The sequence below is a fragment of the Gavialis gangeticus genome, unplaced genomic scaffold (genome assembly GCF_001723915.1).
Source record: "Gavialis gangeticus isolate Ggan-Ray unplaced genomic scaffold, GavGan_comp1, whole genome shotgun sequence".
Lineage (NCBI taxonomy): Eukaryota > Metazoa > Chordata > Crocodylia > Gavialidae > Gavialis > Gavialis gangeticus.
The window spans coordinates 6,599,241-6,618,290 of record NW_017729020.1 but is presented as its reverse complement, the minus strand read 5'-3'; the positions used below and the strand labels follow the sequence as shown (position 1 = coordinate 6,618,290).

At 50.9% G+C, this 19,050-nt stretch overlaps 1 protein-coding gene across 1 annotated transcript; it reads right to left on the bottom strand.

Annotated features, from left to right (window-relative positions):
* Nucleotides 1-10,268: 10,268 nt before the first annotated feature.
* On the bottom strand, nt 10,269-13,785 carry TM2D2 (TM2 domain containing 2). The gene is made up of 4 exons (XM_019514438.1): nt 13,579-13,785; nt 12,810-12,897; nt 11,437-11,552; nt 10,269-11,116 (listed from the first exon to the last, which is right to left on the bottom strand). Exons 1-4 carry the CDS (start codon nt 13,773-13,775, stop codon nt 10,903-10,905), a joined length of 615 nt encoding a protein of 204 aa, XP_019369983.1. The 5' UTR covers nt 13,776-13,785; the 3' UTR covers nt 10,269-10,902.
* Between the last annotated feature and the right edge of the window lie 5,265 nt (nt 13,786-19,050).

Genomic DNA, 19,050 nt, shown 5'->3' with positions numbered 1-19,050 from the left:
GAGGGATGTGGACAACATGGAGAGGGTCCAGAGGAGGCCACTCGCATGATCAGGGGGCAGCAGGGCAGGCCCTACGAGGAGAGGCTAGAGGACCTGAACCTGTTCAGCCTCCACAAGAGAAGGCTGAGGAGGATCTGGTGGCCATCTACAGACACGAAGGGGGACCAGCAGGCAATGGGGGAGTCCCTCTTCCCCCGAGCACTACCAGGAGTAACGAGGAACAATGGCTATAAGTTGACTGAGAGTAGATTCAGGCTAGACATCAGGAGGCGCGACTTCACGGTCAGGGCGGCTAGGAACTGGAACCAACTTCCAAGAGAAGTGGTGCTGGCTCCTACCCTGGGGGTCTTTAAGAGGAGGGTGGATGAACACCTTGCTGGGGTCGTTTGACCCCAGTACTCTTTCCTGCCATGGCAGGGGGGTCAGACTAGATGACCTGCTCAGGTCCCTTCCGACCCGACCAACTGTGAAACTATGGATCAGAGTTGGGCATAGGCTAAGTAGGGAGAAAACAGATGGGAGCAGCTCAGCTGCCAATTCAAGGCACACCAGAAACTCCAGGAGGGGCAGTGAGATGGATGCCCATCCATGGAACAGGAGCAACGGGCTAATGGGTGTAAGCTTTGCAGAGTAATGCTGAGAGGTGGGGGAAGAACTGTTGGCTTTGGTGATGAGAGAGATGGTTCTCATCCTGTCTACCTGTGCCTTAGACACACAGTAGGCTTCATTAATAGTTGTCTTTCTGCAATGCCCATAATCTGCATTGTGGACTGTGCGTATGTTCTGTAGTTGTGCTGCAGAGTGCATGGAAGGAGATGGCCATGGTGACAGCTGGCTAAGCCCTTCGGTGACTGCTTCTGACTGAGGTTTGCAAGGGAAATAAGAAACAGGCAGGGCAATGGTTTGTCCCCCGGCTGCCCACTGCCTGCCAGCTTGCTCTGCAGGACAGTTTTATTGCTGATGTCGAGAAGATTGTTCCAGCTGTTGTCCATCTTGATCTCTTTCACAGGTAAGGATACCTCCCTGAGGCTGATGGCTTTAAACCAGTTTAAAATGCATTGGCCAGGAGAGTTGGATGAGTGCACTTCAGGTAAGCATCCACACCTACAAACTGCGCTGGATTGGGAAATCCTGCTGTAGGATGTGTGTCTGCTAGGACCACTTGAATAAATGCACCTTTACATGGAGGGAGAAAGCCTTCCTCTAATGGTTGCTGAGATTGGCATAGGAGGCTTTTATTGGGGCGGATTGCACCTGGCTATGCAAGCACCATTTAAAATGAGACAGGCCTTGACTTTTGGCTTTTCTCTGTGGGTGTTTCACAGCCCTTGAGACACTTAGATGGTGTCAGACAAGCCTAACGCATGAGCTAAGCAAGCCTGGCACTTACAAGCAACAGCTTCTCTAAATGGTGCTGAAGACTGGTGAAAAGGGACCCTCTTCAGGACCAAAATGCAGGCCTGATACAAAGCTTTTGCAAACCTAAAAGCAATCGAAATGTTTCCTTGACTTCTGAGCAACCTCCTGTACTTTCCCGTCCAGATATCACAGGACCAGGCTGGTGCATGAGAACAGAAAGGTGAGCCAGACTAGTAAAAAGTGCCACTGAGTGAAGAGACGATGCAAGGTGTGAAAAGCAGAATGTGGTTCTCAGCTGGGAAGTCCCAAGGGTGCAGCATGGTTGCCATACCACGAGTGCCGTTAAACTGCAGCAGCATGAAGACAGAATCGGAAACGGTGACCACAAATTGGATATAGCCTGGATCAACATAGATCCTGCTGTGAGCGTGGCTGAGTTTGCTGTGGAGGGCCACAGGACAGGGAAGCAGAAAATAAACTGATGCGATTTTAATACAAAGTCAATGCATGCATACGGTATATTAGGGAGCTGGTGGTTTTTCTGCCATGGGACTTAGTGGAGCAGGTAGGCCGAGGTGGCCTGGGGAAACATCCAAGGCATAAGTGCGGTCCCTCTGCGCAGAGGTGAGCCCTGCCCCTTAAGAATAAGTGCCCTTGACTTTAGCGTACGAGGTACCCCACAGAGTTGCAGGAAAACAGGCCCTTCCCCCTGTGATGACCTCCAGTGTAACAGCCTCTCCACTGGTCTCCTCTTGCAGGATGGAAATTCAGGTGGGCCCTTGGTGAATTTGGTAAATGTCCTTGGTTGCTACCATCCTTGCCTATTTGGGAATGCATTTGTTTCCCAGTCTAGTTGCGTGTACAGTGGAGGTTGTGTCTGGGAGCTCAGTGCAAAGAGTCATGGTAGCGAGCCAGTGCTGTTCCAAACACTGGGAAGCTCCTGTCTTCCTGTGGGAATGGCGTTGAACATGTCTTCATACATCACCTGCTCTTGCTGCATTTTGGACAGGCAGTCTATTCGAGCTCTGGGGGGCCATGCACGCTCATGGGCTGAGGCGTGTCAGAGCAGGACCTACTAACGTGCTTGCTGATTCCCTCTCTATCTGCATGAGTTCTCCAGGAGACTGTGCGGGGGTTGCAGGCAGCTGTTTATGATGGACTGTGACAGTGCAGGAAAGGCCAGGCCTGGCAAACTGCTGAGCTCCCAGCTGAGCATGGCCCTGTGCCCGTCCACCCCTCTCCTTTCCCCACTCCAGTCTGGCCAGGAGTGGGAACAAAAGTGTGTCCCACATAACCACATTGTTGGCTGCCTTGGCAAACTTTGCACCAAAAGTGTTTGAGGCAGAGATGTTGGTTGTACCAGGCCCTAGATGCACTGGTGAAAGTGGAGCGGGCACAGGACAGACAACCCTGCCCACCCAGCTCTGGGGCAAAGAGATCCCATAGATGCACAGAAGTAGAAAGAGCCGGCTGCAAGCAACCTGTGTGCATCCTCCCCGGCTTGGCCTGTGACGCCCCGTGGACAGCTATCTGCCTGCCATCTGATGGCGAGGCACGGTCATAGCAGCCTACAGGCACCACCCTGTAATAAGCTGCAATAAACTCACCTCTGGATACTGGTGTAACTGCCAGCGTCCGAAGCAGATGTACACAGCACCTGTGTATAAGGTTGCATGTCCAGGGTCTGCACTTAGGGCGCAGGGAGGCCTGACACTTTTTAATCCCCCCTTGTTAAACAATCTGTGGACTAAATGCATTGAAGGTGACTGCTGGCCTCTCCTTTGCCATCCTCTCTGACCCAAGCCATCTGTTCCCAGCCAAATCTCGACTGCAAATGAAAGGTGGGAGAGCTGCAGTTGTGTGGGTAAGACTTCTGTGATGCTCCCTGCCTTGGCCTGCCTGAGCTATGTGTGACCATAAAGGTGGGATGACGGGTTGGATGACGAGCAGTCCTAGGTGGAAAGCTGTCTCCCACATGGGCGCAGGATCAGATATCACTGGAGACATCTTGCAATGCTTACTGCACACTGCCAAGAGATCGCATGTCCCTCCTTGTAGGCATCCTGGTTGTTGAGACTGAGTCACCTATGAGTGAATGTTACCAGAAGGTGGCTGTATTAGACAGCTGTGAAACTTCCCTGCCATGTTCTCGGGGGCAGATGCAGAGCTGTGTAAAGGGCAGACGTGCGGGACGTGAAGCATGCCGTGCGTGGTGCAGGCACCACCTTCCATGACCGTGCCCGGGGGTGGGCAGTGACAGGCTTTGCTTAAGATGCTTGTAAAGCTGCTTCAGAGTCACACTTCCCTGCTCTTGATCCTGCAAACAGCCCCACTGCAGCGCCTCTCTAGCGACGCTCCCTCGCACTCAGGCCCAATCTCTGTCCCGTTCCAATAGCCTGTTTTGCCGTCCCATCCAAATCCCACAGGAAGACCAACTTTTCTGCCTCTGCAGGCCTCCCTGGACCCACAGAGTCCCCTGTTCAGATTGAGTTAATTCAATCCATATCAGAAATGTGGCAATTTCTCAGTTGTTGCTGTTCTGGTATCTAATTTCTAAATGACTCACCAGCAGAAATCTGAACAGTTTTGCCAGGTTCTAGGAAAGCTTTTTTCCTCTGGACAGTCCCAGCCCACTTGTGGTGTTACAGGAGATCTGGTTTTGCTGCATCTCTCTCTAGAGCTCACGAGCACATCCTAAGTCCCCTCCAGAGGAAGACTCGACCCAAGGAGACGTATCTGAGAAGTATCTTCTCCTGACTTCTAAGCAAACTCCACTGCCTGCATCGCGTGTCCGGCATACTTGTTGTCAGTCAACAGCAGAACAGGTGCTGAGCTGCGGAGAGTCCACGAGTAGGCTTGGCACCACTTGTGTCTGCACCTTGCTGGTTGGCGGTGCCTTCTTTGGGTATCCCAAAGACTTAGGGAAATGAGGCCTGATGTGGTACTGGGAATGCAGCCAGGCCTGCAGAGGTAGGCTGAGGGGGTAGCAGGAAGGAGTGAGCCCTTGTCATGTATTTATAATGGAGACATAATGCACAAATATGGATGCACTGGACTGTGTCCCTCTCGGCACCCTAATCATGTGAGCACCTTGGGGCAGGAGCCTTGCTCACGTGTCTCTGTGCCGTGGTAAGGACAAGCACCTGATCTGTGCTGAAGCCTTCTAGTGCTCCGTCAGCCTACGTAGTAATAACGAAGCGGGTTGGGCGAGAGACTGGGGAAGCCATGGGTGAAGCAAAGGATGGGGAGAACTCAGACCTGTGGGCAGGAAAGAACGTGGGATTCAGCACAGAAACGTGTCTCGTGGGGGATGCGTGCCATGTCGGGCTTCATTCGTAGGAAACAAAGCAAGCTCTTCAAGAGCAAGTTCTGAAGAAGCAGAATGGAGGTCCGAGCCCTGGAAATCCATGCCTGTCCCAAGCTCTGGGGTTTACATCTTCAAAGTCCTTCAAGGAGCTGCTGCCTCAAGGTAAGACCCTCACAGGGAAGGCTGCTCCTGCCTCTCCCTGTGCTTTGCAGAGGCTGCTCAAATGCTTGGTTTGCAGTGTTTGTGCAGGAGCTGTGGACCAGCGACGTGACCTCAGGACCTTCCCTGAAGGTAGGCTGAAACCTTGCTAAGCCTGCACCTTGCTGGCTTTCTGCAACAGTCAGAGGAGCGAGCATAACATCAGGGGAAGCTGGAAGCCACATTTCCCATGCTTCTTGCCCGTGGGTAAAATGCACACTGCCATCACTGTGAATCATGCTTGCGGAGCAGATTATGCTTTAAGTCGGGGTAGGATTCTTCTAGAGTATTTTACCAAGAATTTACGACTGGCCCAGTGTGCTGGGAAGACGATCGCCTGTGCTTCCACAGCAGGCTTTCTTGGAAAGCAGCACCAGATTTATCCGTTTCCACTCTTCATGCCTTTTAATCCCGACCACCTTGCGCCAACTGAATGTGGTCCTCGCCAGGCCAGAGACGTATCGCAAACGTAGGGTGTCTGTCACAGCTTAGGGCCACGAGCTCCCAGACTAAGAGCACTGCTGAGAGGGGATAGCAGAACGATAGTAAGCGTCCGAATGGCAAGCTGGCTTGGGTCTGATTTTAAATCAGAACAGTGTCCTCCAAAATATCAGCCCTGTGCTTTCTTCTGCACCAAGTGCAAAGGCAGAATCTGGCAGGGGAGCTCTGACCCCAGAGCATGCAGGCTGGTGCAGTCATGGTTTGGGATGGGGACCACAGGTGAAGACTTTGTTAAAGTTTTTTGAGGTGCGGGTGAGAGAAGAGTGGGCCCAAAACTGGGAATCCACTGTGTCTGAGGTCCCCGAGTCCTGGCTGTGAAAGGCTTACAAGGTGGAGCTTTGACAGCAGCGGGGAGAGCTAAAGCACAGGATGGTGCTCAATGCACACAGACTTGTGGATGCATGTTTCTTCCCCCTTGAGCTGGTGTGACTGAACTCAGCACGTGAATGTAAACAGCTGCTCCCCTGGGCTGAAGTGTGTGCTGGATGTACTATGTGGACGTCTCTCCAGCCTCCCTCCCTCAAGAGACTACCTTAAGACTGTCCAGCTCAGATGCCTTGTGACCTAAGTGGATGGGAGCCCTGTGCCCCAGAGATGAGATGTTAGCACAATGTGATTTCTGGGGAGTCGCACGTCACGCAGTCCAGCTCAAGGCGGTGTTAGTAATAGAGGCTGAATTTGGCTGACTGAACTAGAGGCACAGCTGCAGCTGGAGAACTTGAGGGTTGACAGTACGAGCTTCATTTCTTTATTTTGTAAGAATGACTGGCCTCCTGATGCACATACTCGCGTTGTGCCTGGCTCTGAGTTTGGGACTTGCAGCTAGCTTTCCCATTGACTTGACCCGGAGAATGTCTGGCAAGGTTTCCCTGCCTCTTTGTGTGGGGTTCATTGTTTTAAAGTGTTCGCCTCCTCTCTGGCACCAGGCTGAGTGCGGAAGGTGGATTTTAGTGCTGGCATATTGGACACAAGACTCGTCCCATGCTAAAACAGAGGGGAACAAGGCTAACCACCCCTATTAGAAGTCCATTCAGCCAAAGGAAGGGTGTTCTCAATCCCTGACTGACAACACATGCAACGTAGTCCTGTCTCGCAGCTCCCATCCACTCGGATGCCCAGGGCCACCACTGTTGTTTGCATAGATTTAGTCCGAGCGGTAGGCTGAGGCCAGTGCAGTGATGCCCATAATTCCTTCCCTGACAGGAGTGGTAAAAAGATAGGTGATGCTCAGCCATGGAAATCCTGTTCTTCTGAGTCAGTAACTCTGATGACAGTAGCTTGGTGGTTGGGCTGTGACTTAGGTGAGCCTGTGAATGCTGAATGCCATCCAGAACAGACAAGGGTGGGAGGCCTTGAGGTAAGTTTCGACATGCTCCAGAAGCAGGAAAGAACACAAAGCTGACTGTCCTTGCACTGAGAGCTCTCTGTTGGTTAATGTCCCCCCCCAGCGCACGGGGAACCCTACCCAACGACGACGAACAAGGGCCCAGTGTTGGCATGGCCATTTTTAGCAAACTTCACAGCAGAGGAGTGGAGGGAAGTGATATCCGGGGAGAAGCACCAAACATGTTTACAGCAGCTGAACAATAACCTGATGCTGTGCAGTTCTGCACGGTAGGGCACTGTGTAGGCATTGTAGCTGGCAGGGCCAATGCCTCGCTCTCTCCTGTAGCCAGCGTCTGTGGGTCAGCTCTGTCTCTGTGATGCCATGAATTCTACCCCAGGGTGCATTGCGTGGGCACAGAGGTTCTCCAGAATCACAGTTTCCAGGTCTGCTGCGACCAAATCCTGGTCTTCCCAATGACTATGCTGACTCAATCACTGCTATGTTTTAAAGAAGTCAGTAGAGGCAGGATCCAGCAGGGAGAAACTGTGGCCCTTAGGAACACCTGGGCAGCGTGAGCATTTGGGAGTTAATTCTAAAAGCAGGGAGGTTCCCCTAAAGTCTGGATAGGGCAGTGATGAAAAACTGAGAAAGGCAAGTCTTACCAGTGCTGGACGTGGGCACAATCCCATTGGCTTCCTCAGAGGTGAATCATCTTTTATCAGCCAAGAACCTGACCCAAAACCGGTAGGTGAACTTCAGAGAAACCTGGCTGGGGGAATAATTGTACAGCACGGAGGGCTGTGGCTAGATGTTGCCTATTCGCTCACATGCTTGATATGCAAACCAAGATGCGATCGACTGCGGTGAAGTCTCTCAAGCAAGCTGCTCTACACAACTGATTTTTGACTTTTCTGTGAAGAGAATAAAATGAGCCAGAAACTCACATTTATAAATCCATTCTAGCATAAGCACAAAACTCCTTTTACTAGCTTTGACATGCTGGCGAGGTCCAGTGCGGATCAGATGTTGCTCTCCACTTGCAGCTTGGCTAAATTGTCACTGAAATCAAGGGGACATGCCCGCATTTAACTTCTGGCTTTTTTTTTGGTACATTTATTGGATTTTTTTGTCAGCTTTCTATTAGCTTTTATACAGTCTTTTATAGGTGTTTCTAAAGAATCATAGAATCAATGAGTCAGAAGGGACCTGGACAGATCATCGAGTCCGACCCCCTGCCATGGGCAGGAAGGAGCACTGGGGGTGGCAGGGGATCATAAGACCCCAGCCAGGTGCATCTCCAGTCTCCTCTTGAAGATTTCCAGGGAAGGTGAGAGCACCACCTCTCTGGGCAGCCTCTTCCAGGCTCTGGCTCTGGCTAAAGAGAAGACCTTATTTAAGGACTATTTTCTGTCTGATTGGTTGTTCCCATTGTCATGATGGACGACTTACTTTTTCGGAGCCCTGCTCTGCTGTTGGCTGCTTTGAAGAAGACAGGCTGACTTCTCAAAGTGGCAAGTATAATCCCCTCAAGGTCAGGCTCCTCACACCACGATACGGAAATGAGCAGCTGTAGCAGGGCACTAAGGTGCCTGCTACTGGTAGACAGTAAAATGGGCTCAGCTGCCAGTCACCAGGGCAGCACAGGTTTGGTTGCCGGGGCAACCAGTCTGGTCAGCTGACCGGAAGGGGGCAGGGCCTGGCCTATTTAAACAGCGAAGCTGAGCCCAAGCAGCAGTTTTCCTCTGGCGGCTGAGAGGGTAGGAGCTGTGTGGCAGCAGGCAGTTCCCCACTAACATTGAAGGGTGAAGGAGCTTTGCGGGAGTGTTGCAGCCTGTAGGAACTAGATGGCCTGAAAAGCTTTGGTTAAGGACTGGGTGGAGCACACCCTGGTAGGGTTTTGAATGATGGCAAGCCAGATGGCTTAGAGTTTGTTGCAGCCTAGGGGCTTGAGGTTTTTGGTTGTTTGTTATTACGCCGGAGGACCGGATGAGGCTATAAGGGGTGGAGGAGGCCTCATAGGGACCCCACGGTAGCGGGGGGGTGTTCCTGGCACCACAGAGGGTGCAGCTTTGGTAGGGGGCAGCAAGAAGCCCCGGAGTGAATGACCAGAGGACTGGGTGAGGCTGTAGGGGTTGGAGGAGGCCTCAGGGGAGCTCCCCAGAAGGTGGCGAGTTCCTGGCGCTAGAGAGGGCACTGCGTTTTGGGTCGTCCTGACCCTGGCCCCAGGTGGGCAGAATCGGGCGAGAAGCCCCAGTGGGGCATTGGACCCTGGAAAGGGGGTCCAGGGGGGCCAGGTAAGGCTGAGGCTGCCTGAGCCCCAATTGTGGGAAAGCCCCAGTGAGGCGTAGGACTCGGAAAGGGGTCCTGAGCGCGGGAGATGGGCGACCGTGAGCGCGGGGCCCAGAGGTTCGGGTGCGCTGTGTCACCAGAGGCAGGGCCCGGATTAGGACATCTTAAGGCATTGTGCCAGGGAGGGTTAGAAAGGCAGCCTTCCTTTAATATTAACATCAAAGATGTGGCTGACGAGATATCGAGGGTGCATTAGGCCTGATCTGGCACAGTTGGTAGGGGGCGCTAGGGGAGGTCACGGCACCCCCAGGCCCCGCCTTGCCACAGCAGCCCAAACATAGAAGTCAGGGTCAGGGTTGCTTGGAAAATTTCTAACAAGACAACGGTTGAGACTTCAAAGGGGTGGACAGGAAACATGCTTGCAGAACAAGCTGCTGTATATATCTATGCGCTGGAATAACCGTGGGGTGCTCACGAAATTACAGCGTGGGGAAGGCTGAGTGGAGACTACAGCATCTTCTCCCCTCCTAGCAAGCAGACCTCCTTTGATTTTTATGCATCATTGCAAAAGTAACTTGCAGTGTCTCCTAGTCCTTTTTTTACCACGGCCTTGACTTCTGCAGCTGTCCCTCCTTCTCCCCACCCCTCATTGCTTCCTGTCTTCCTTCCTCTTCCTCTCCAACTCCACTTGCAGCTGTTGTGTACTGCTAATGCCCCTGTGATACTTTGCTACGGCATTTAACTTGCTACATCCAAGCCTGTCAAAGACAGTGTGCAGGTTTTTGGCGATTGTGCTTTTAGAGCTCAGCTACAGATAAATTCTTTTCCATTTGTATTTGCTGCCCTTTCTTGAAAATTACCTGAAACAGAACATCTGGACCCCCACCACGTGCTCTACTTTCCAGAGCTTTCCCGTAATGGAAAAGGGGAAGTCTGATACTGTCCTGAGAAACGGGCTTAAGTGTGTATCCTAATAGCAAGCAAAGGCAAAAGTTCCTACTTGTATTACACCTGGTGAAGATGGGCTTAACTTGTTAGTCACTGCTTCTCACTGCACTGTTTATTTAACTTGAATCAGTGCTTCCATTTCACCTGCTGCTCATTCAGAGCATATATTGTGAACGTAGGCTGTAGGTCTCATGCCCTCTCTCCTCTAATCCCACTGACTGTCAGATCTTGCTAAGTTGTAGACATGCCCCTACTATGCCATGCACTTCCTGGCTGCTTTTACCTACAGATAATGGATGTGTATGACAAGGTGGAAGTCATAGATAACTCAGCGCTCACTTTTTCCACACACTTTTTTATTCTAAGACCTCTGTTTGCCTGTCTGTGGTTGCAGGCTCTCCTTCATACAAAAAGAAAGGTCGGCTCTCCAACAGATTTTTGAACAAAGAGTGCTGAGGATTACTGAATACTTAAGCTTTGAGCTGCACGTCTTCTCCCTTTTCTACAAGTCACCAATGGGGTAAGGGGCTATGAGCTCAGCTATTGCGGCCTCTCATTAAAGAAGTATTTTTTCATGTGAAACTGAACATTTCAAAAAACCAATCTTAGAGCTTTGTGGACAGGCCAAAATTAGCACATTTTCGAGGGATACATTACTCTGGAAGTGCAATGCAAGACAGGCCAAGTATTTAACCCTGTCAACTGTTATTCTGCAGGGAAGAAGCTTCCAAATCATTTTAACAGGGATTTGTCTTTGAAGGTGAAGTCTGAGGTATATGCACAGGTGTTAGCCACAGCATTCTTCTGCAGCTTATAATGCACAAGTCCAGAAGGTATTTACACACGGTAAAAACAAAGCAAATGCAAGGCGTTTTCTGCAACAAAGGCGGAAGTCAGTCTCCAGTCCTGCAGAGACAACAAATGCTGCATCAGCTTCTCCTGGGTTCAGCTTTCAGTTGGATGTCATTTCTTCTCAGTAAATGGTACACCAGTTGCTGCCGTCACTGGGCATCAGCCCACCCGTGATGAGAAGAATAAGGTCAACAAACCACCAGATGCCCAGTCCTCCAAGAGTCAACAGCTTTCCTACTGCTGTCCCAGTATGACCCAAGCAGAACCGATCCACTCCAAAGCAACCCAGGAAGAAGGAGTAGAGTAAAGTGGTTATGAAGTAGTGTCCAGTGTACCTGCAAACAAGAAGATCAGAAAGCTCTGTCAAATACAGTTTGGCCCAAGAGAAATACTGCCTGGCAAACCTGATCCTTTACTTTTACCAGCTTCCTCCTATCTTCTCCTTTGTGGCCCTGTCCAACTGACAGCGGGGAAAAGTTGCACAAACTGCAATGCAACCGTGGGCGTAGCAAGACTAAAATCCAAGCTTACGAGCTGCTTCCCAAAATACTTTGGCAAAGGAAGGTTGGATCCGTGCAGCTACTGAAGTACCCCAAATAGCAAAACAGAGCAGAGTCTTCCATGCCGCGCGTATCCTGCCCAAACACAATCTTACTTGATGCATGGCTTATTCCCTCGCAGAAAAGTCCGGGGCTCTGCACACTCGATGCCTTCTAGCGCTCGGCACTGCACCAGAGTATGGTCTACGTCGCTATAGGCTTGGCCGCCAAACTGTTGGGGGAAACATTACGCACAACTGAGAACCGAGTGTCCTGGCAGCTGGTTCCAAGGACAAAGAGGCGATGGCCCTCCAGCAGGACGCGTCTTCAGATTCCTGGCTGGTTCAGTGAGCACCCGGGGTTTCATTCATTCGCCACAGCGTTTCTGGCCCTTGGGTGTACGGATGCTTCATCAGGTAAGCTACAGTTTTCATCAGTCTGCATTTTGTCCTGCTTCCCTCCTCCCCACCTTTTTAATGTCAGTGGGTGCCTGTGGACGTGATTGCGGGGCTGCTCTGACACGCTGTAATTACAGTGTGTCAGAGCAGACTTGACTAAACGAGTATGCTGGAACATGGCAATTACTGCACTCCAGCAGACTGTGTCTCTTGTATCAGCGTCCCCATGCTTCAGAGCGGTGGCAAGGGCACCAGAACTAAACCTTGCTGAACGAAGCTGCAGGCTTATGCACCAGGGGCTGCTAACACACAGAGATGCTATAGTGCCCTCCCCTACCCAGAGAGCAAGTGTAAAAGTGCCCAGCAGGGACACAGTGTGACCTAGTGGACAGCACAGCATGCTGGACAGCAGTGAGCTAGGAAATCTCGAGCACTTCAGCCTGGTGTTTTCCTCCCTGAGGGCAAGAGCAGATGGAAGGGAAGGAGAAGAGAGCATGGAGTCACTGCCACTCTGGCAACCGTGCAGTTTACATACCCCGGGGGTTGCACACCAGGCCATGCCCTTCACAGAATCATAGACAATGAGGGTTGAAGAGACCTCAGGAGGTCACATCTAGTCTAACCCCCTGCCCAAAGCAGGACCAGCCCCAACTAGATCATCCCAGCCAAGGCTTTGTTGAGCCGGGTCTTGAAAACCTCCAAGGATGGAGAGTCCACCACCTCTCTAGGTAACGTGTTCCAGTGCTTCACCTAATTTTTCCTGATACCCAACTTAAACCTCCCTTGCAGCAACTTCTGAGCCCACTGCTCCTGTTCATCTGCCACCACTGAGAACAGGGCCCTTGTGCCAAGAGGGTGCAGCAGAATAACCTGCTGAATAACCCATCTCTTGGGGTTTAGTGCTTGGCTTCATGCCACCAACACTGCTCCCCTCCTCTCTGTTTCAAGGACTTTGAGCAGCACCCCAGGAGCAGCCAGCTGCTTTGCCACTGGCAGCACCAGGCTGCTCCCCGACCTTGAACTCAGCTGCTGCACTGGGGCCCTCGGGGTCTAGGCTGCACGCGTCTGTTTGCATTCTGCACATCACCCACCTTGACACAGCCGTAGGTCAGCTCTTGCTGTGCTGTGGCATTGCCCAGGTGGTCCACAGGCTCGTCGCACGCCACGAACTCCTCAGGCCTGCAATGAGAGCTGGTCAGGGTCATGATCAGGGCTATGCGCACCCCCCGGTAGGGTTGCCAAGCCTTTCGGGATTGCCCCAGTCTCCAGGAATGAGGGAGGAGTCTCCAGGAGACGGCCCAGAGGCACCCAGGGGGATCACTGAAAGGGCAGTCATTAAAAGAAATATGAAATATAATATTATATCATATAATGTAATAGCACATAGCATAAATATAATACTATGATGTTACATTATATTTGTATGTAATATAAATATATGATCTAATAAAATGTAAATGTAATATAATACAAATATAGTATTAATACAATACCAACAGGATATTAAGGTCATAGTGTAATGGCAAATTACATTTGTATCAATATGTAATATAAGATTATAATAAAATATAAATGTAGTATGCTAATACAAATCTATTAATATAATGCAATATAAATGTAATGCTATTAATGTAAACTTGATATAAAAACAATATAATATAAATATGATCTAAACATAAAATAACCTAGTTATAAAAAAAAAATACAGTATTCCAGTGGGTTTTTAAAATGCAACAGTGACGTGCATTTGCTTTGCTGACGTAATGACGCGTTAATGTCATGACGTCACGTGGGGGAGCCTCCCGGGACGGATTCCAAAGGCACTGCAGCCCCCCGGCCCGGCCTGGCCCTAGCGCTCACAGGCGCGAGCAGAGGACAAGTGGCCCTCGCGGGTCTCCGTAGGTCCAGGCGGGCGCCGCTGGCTCTCCCTCAGCGGGCCCGGGCCCGGGGGTGGTGGCGTTGTGCTGGTGGCCCCGTGACACGCCGTGCAGCAGCAGCAGGTTGCCGAGCAGTAGCGCCGCCTGTCCGCACAGCAGCATGTAGCTCAACGGCCCCATGACGGCCCGGCCCGGCCCGGCCTGGCCCAGCGAGGTAGGCCGCGGCGGAAATAGCGCAAGTTAACATGCGCAGCCAATAGTAGCGCAGAGCACAACGAGGAGGCGGGGCCAATACGAGCCGCGTGGCTCTGACTTACACCCCAATAGGCATGGTTGGTTGGTCGGTTGGGAGGGGGCGGGGCTATGGCCCATAACAACGGCAGGCGGGCGTGGTTCAAGAGCTGGCCAATCAGGAGCGAGGGGGCGGGGACAAAGCTGGAGCCCCGCCCTGGCGTTAAAGAGACAGGGGCGGCATTGGGCGGGGGTGCTGGTGCCCCTGGAGTGGGCAGCCACGTGCGCTAGGGGCCTGGCTGCAGTGCAGGGTCTTGTGCACTCAGCCTCTTGTGCAATGCAGAGGGCTGGCAGTGCCCGGGAGCCTGGAGGGGCTGGTGCCCCAGCTCAGGTGGATGCGGTGTCAGAGGGCGAGAGCGAGCACACACGCAGGCAGTGCACCTGCCCTGGGTGCTGGCAACAGGCCCAGGCGCCACGTCCAGTCTGAGCCCAAGGCTGCCCGGGTCTGGAGCCACAGCAAGGTCCCCTCCGGTGCTGCGCAGTGGCCAGGTCATAGGTGTCCCACTGCCACAGCAGAGCACTGACATCACAGCCCTGCCGGTCTGCTTGCCCTACTGCGTGCCTCTTGCCTCCGCTAAAGCCATACCCAAAGCTGAGACTCATGGACAATGAGGGTTGGACAGGACCTCAGGAGGTCGCATCTAGTCCAACACCTGCTCAAAGCAGGACCAGCCCCAACTAGATCATCCCAGCCAAAGCTTTGTTTGGCCAGGTCTTCAAAACCTCCAAGGATAGGGACTCCACCACCTCGCTAGGTAACCCGTTCCAGTGCTTCACTACCCTGCTTGTGAGAGACTTCTTCCTAATATCCAACCTAAACCTCTCGCTGCAACTGGAGACCATTGTACCTTGTTCGGTCAATGGATGTAAATGAAGCTTATGGTCACTCGACATCCATGTACGCTACCAACGTGCCTGTGGAGTACCTTGGTGTTCATGTGAGTCAGCTCTGATGCAGTTGGCAGGATTTGATAGCGAGAACGCCCTGGGGCGTCTGCGATGCCCGCTCTCTGCAGAGAAAAAGCCTGTGTCTGTTCTGTACGAACAGGCACCGTGGGCTAGAGCAGCTGTTTTGAAAGCATCTTTGCAACCAAGGGATCTCATAACTGCCCTTCTCTTGTAAGGAACAGGCAAGCTCCTTCGATGGAACCCGAGGACTGGAGCAGTGGCAGCCTCCAGAAATCGCCACCCAAAGCAAAGGCGTGTGCAGGGTGCCGGGGGTGGCTTTGTTGGCTCTTCTTCGGTGACAGCTTAGTTGTCTGTGACAGAGGCAGAACCACCACAGCAGAGAGGACATCTGAAGGACTCTGCAGCGCGGGTAGTGTGGTGTCGTGCTGGTGGAAGGAGGTGTGAGCAGAGGAAACGGTCTCCTGCTGGTTGATTCTTCCTGCGTTTGAGGAAAAAGGATGTTGTATTTTCTTTGTAAACTAATCAGATGGTGTCAAAGATACCAACTTCCTCAGTTTCTCTGTTTAGCGGAGACAACCTGTCCAGCTGTTCATGGCTGCCTGCTCAGACTAAGAAGAGTCCCACCTGGGATGTCGGCCCGTGACCACTGCTTGATGTCATTAGATTGGGTTCTGTTTTGTTCCGTTCTGTACTGAGCCAGGAAGGGTGACAGGACTTTAGCTAAGTGAAGAAGCTTGTTCCTGGTCAAAGCTCCACTCTCCTTAACAAACGGGCAGCTGGTGCTTCTGATCTTGTAAGAGAATCACCCCGGTGGGATGATGCATCACCCTGGTCCAAGTGGCTGATACCTGCCCAGGGTCCTGGAGGCAGAGGAAAGATAGGATGCCTATTAATGAGGATGGGGAGATGTTGTGCCAGCTGCATGTGCCTGAGAAACATCTGGGGTAAATGTTTACTGGATCCTCTCGCTATCCTAAGATATGCTTGGTATTCATGTAACGTTCCCTCTTTTTCTGACTGCAGTTTCACATCCCTGATGACTTCCTAGTGCCCCAAACGTTGACTACCCTGTGCTTCATCTCTGATGTGTTCACTGGAACTGGCAGAGGCTAAACCCCAAGCAGCTTCCTGGGAGGAGGCCAAAGGCTTTGGTGACCAACGCTTTGGACATTAGTCAGCCTTGCTCGAGGACCCCTAGGTGTGCTTCTTGCCCTGCTGCTGACTCAGCCCCTGAAATTGCACCCATCCCTGTCTGTTCTTCTCTCAGTTCCCCTATTTGTAACATTAGGGCAACAATACAACATAACAGCGGCGTGCCGTCATTCGCAGACTCCACGTGCTGTGGAAGTGCCAAGCGTTTCTGTTGTCATTTTTGAGGCTGTGATGTGATGCTAATTATTGGTCTCAGCATCTGTAGGAAGTCAGGTACAGCACATAATTGGATATGAGCACATCTGGAAAACAGGCGAGATAATGATTGACTGCCTGTGTCTTCTTCATTGCTCAGAATGATTTTCACTGGCTGTACGCAGCTTTTTTTTTTGGTTGTTTTCCTGTTTGTTCATTGGAATTTGGAAATGTTTGCTCGTTTCTGGAGGAATGTGACCAGAAACCTGAGGGGCAGGTCTTCCTCCCGCAGCTTGGGGGAGAAGGGTTTCCAAGTTGCTGAGTGCCGGGGCTCTAGCCATCGTGATGAAGGAAACCAGTTTTCTTTTTTGGTCTTTAAGTAAAACAGGTTACCATCTTCCACATGGGAGTTTGGCTGCACGGCTGCTCCTAGATGTGCTGAGGAATTTCTCCTGTACCTGGCTGGTGGGTCTTGCTCGTGCACAGTGACTTAAATGGCTGGGGGGGGGAAATATCATCCTTCTGCCAGATGTGTGGGCTAGGATGGAGCTGTATGAGTTGCAGCCTCTTTGTATGTTGAGTTACTCTTGTGCAATTCCTCGCTATCTAGATGGAGTAATGAAAATAAAGAAAAAAGCACAGAAGGTGCCAAAACCACCCAAAGAAAATTTCCGTGTCCAATAAATAAGCAAAACACCCAGAGGAGACAAATCCTGTCAGTAGGACCACATTATTTTCTGTCCCACACTGCGTTGCAGGAGTCTGTTTGGTGATATGACTAACGTCTGTCACGTGTTATTTGTTCTCATCCTCTGTGCTCTGGCATGTGCAACGGGCTATTTTGTTTTGGCGAGGCAGTTTTGAATACGTGTGTGGCTGTATGATTCTGGTGGGGAAGGCAGGGCAGGGAAGCGTGCCTGACACCTGCAGTGGAAGGCGGTGAGGTATACGCAGATGCACAGATCCTGGAGAGCTTGTCTTATGTTACTCATCTCTATCCCACGGACCACATTCATCCTAAAAATAGGAATGCAGCTTTTTGAGGGGAGGGGCAAGATGTGAGAACAACTATGAAGACTTTTGATGGTTTTGTATTGAGTTGAACAGGCCCCAGACCAGGACTTGCATTTCTAGTCACATGCATTGCTTTTAATGGGCAGAGTCTGTCCTTTCCCCTGTGCTTCCTTACATTTTAGGCACTGATCTTGTGTGCTGGTCTAAAAGACTTTATATCCAAGCAGAGCCCTCTGGGAGTCAGTACCACCTTGCTCAAGTAGGACCAAAACTTTGGATTATGTTACATCGTAGGGCTGGTGAATTGTGTGCTTGTGTGGTTTGGGCAACATCTAGTCGAGTGGGGCTGCGATCACTCAACTTCAGGCGCTGCCATCATACAATTCATGCGTACTGGTGCAAGAGCAGGTTTCAGCCTTTAATGCTTTGGGTGTGTGTATATGCACACACACACACGGTCAGCTATTGCTAGGATGGGTGAGGTACACAAAGGGAGGCAGGCAGACAAGAGCCAGACGAAATAAAATACCACCTCATGTTGTTAGCGCCTGCAATTTTTTGGCAAGTCTTGCAATAATGTATGTATTCCCTAAAGCGTCAGCTCCTGGAGGCAAATGACTAGGTCAGCATTCAATACCAAAAAAGTAAGCGTTTTGCCCGGCTGGCTGCAGAATCAAGTTGGACTGTATAATCCGAATGGTCAAAAGTCAGGGGCAAAGAAGAAGAACCCCAAGAGTATTGGTTAAACCTATGGTTTGCCATTGAGTCTCGTGATTTTTAGGCCCCAAGTAATGATTGCAGACCTTTGAGGTTGGCAGCACTAATTAGTCTTGCAGAGATGAAATCAAATGGGTACAGCATAAATTTTTCAGGCTCAGGGTAATGGAGTATCTTGCGCAGCACGCTTGGCACATCCTCACCGAGCCATGCATCCATCAGGCTGCAAGCATCCGAGGGGCCCTGTCAGCCTGGTGTCCCGGTGGTTTCACAGTCTGAGCTGGAAGAAGTTTCAGATCCCAGCTCTTGAGAGTTGCTGCCAAGTGCTGCGTGCCTTTCAAGGCACTCGGAGGCTGCGGTAATGTTCAAGAGATCCCCAGGTAGATAACCCAGGGCTTGGTTCTCTGCTTTCTCTAGGCTGCAGAAGTGGCTTCAGAGTTTCTTCCCGCTATGTGGGAAAGGCGAGTCCACCACACAAACCAGCAGATCTGATCCGTGACTTCCCCTAGACCCCGTGTTTTATGCTGACACCCGGTGGAAAAAAAAAAATGACAAAAAAAACCCCGGCAGGAAATGTTGAAATGTGTTTGGACAACCAAAGGAACAGATTTCTGTACACAGCATCCCTGTGCGGGGGGCTTCCCACAACCCCTTGTCCCAGAGATCCAGCGTTGCCAACTCTCATGATTTTTGGTGGTGTTCTTAAAGTCGGCGCTTCGGGAATGTGAAAACCTTAGCTCTTTCATGCGTGTATATATGTGCGTATGTATATATGCTTCTATATTGTATATTGTTCTTATTGATTTATACTTATATATATTCATACGATATCGTATTATTTATTTATATATATTCTTTTATATATTCTTACATATTGTATGATTCTTTTTATATAGTCTTATATATTATTCGTTTATTTATATATATTCTTTTATATAGTCATATATGATGTGATTCCTTTTTTTTATATATATATTCATTTATATATTCTTATATATTATTCGTTTTATATATATATCATTGTTATTATTTATTCATATGTACTTTTATATATCATCTAGCCGGCTGGGGTGACCCCTTTCGGCTGCAGTGCCCTGAGAGGGCTCCAGCGGTTCTGCCCCCTCCGCAACATCTGCCGGAAGCCCCGCCGCCACATCTGGCCGCCCCGCCCCCGGGC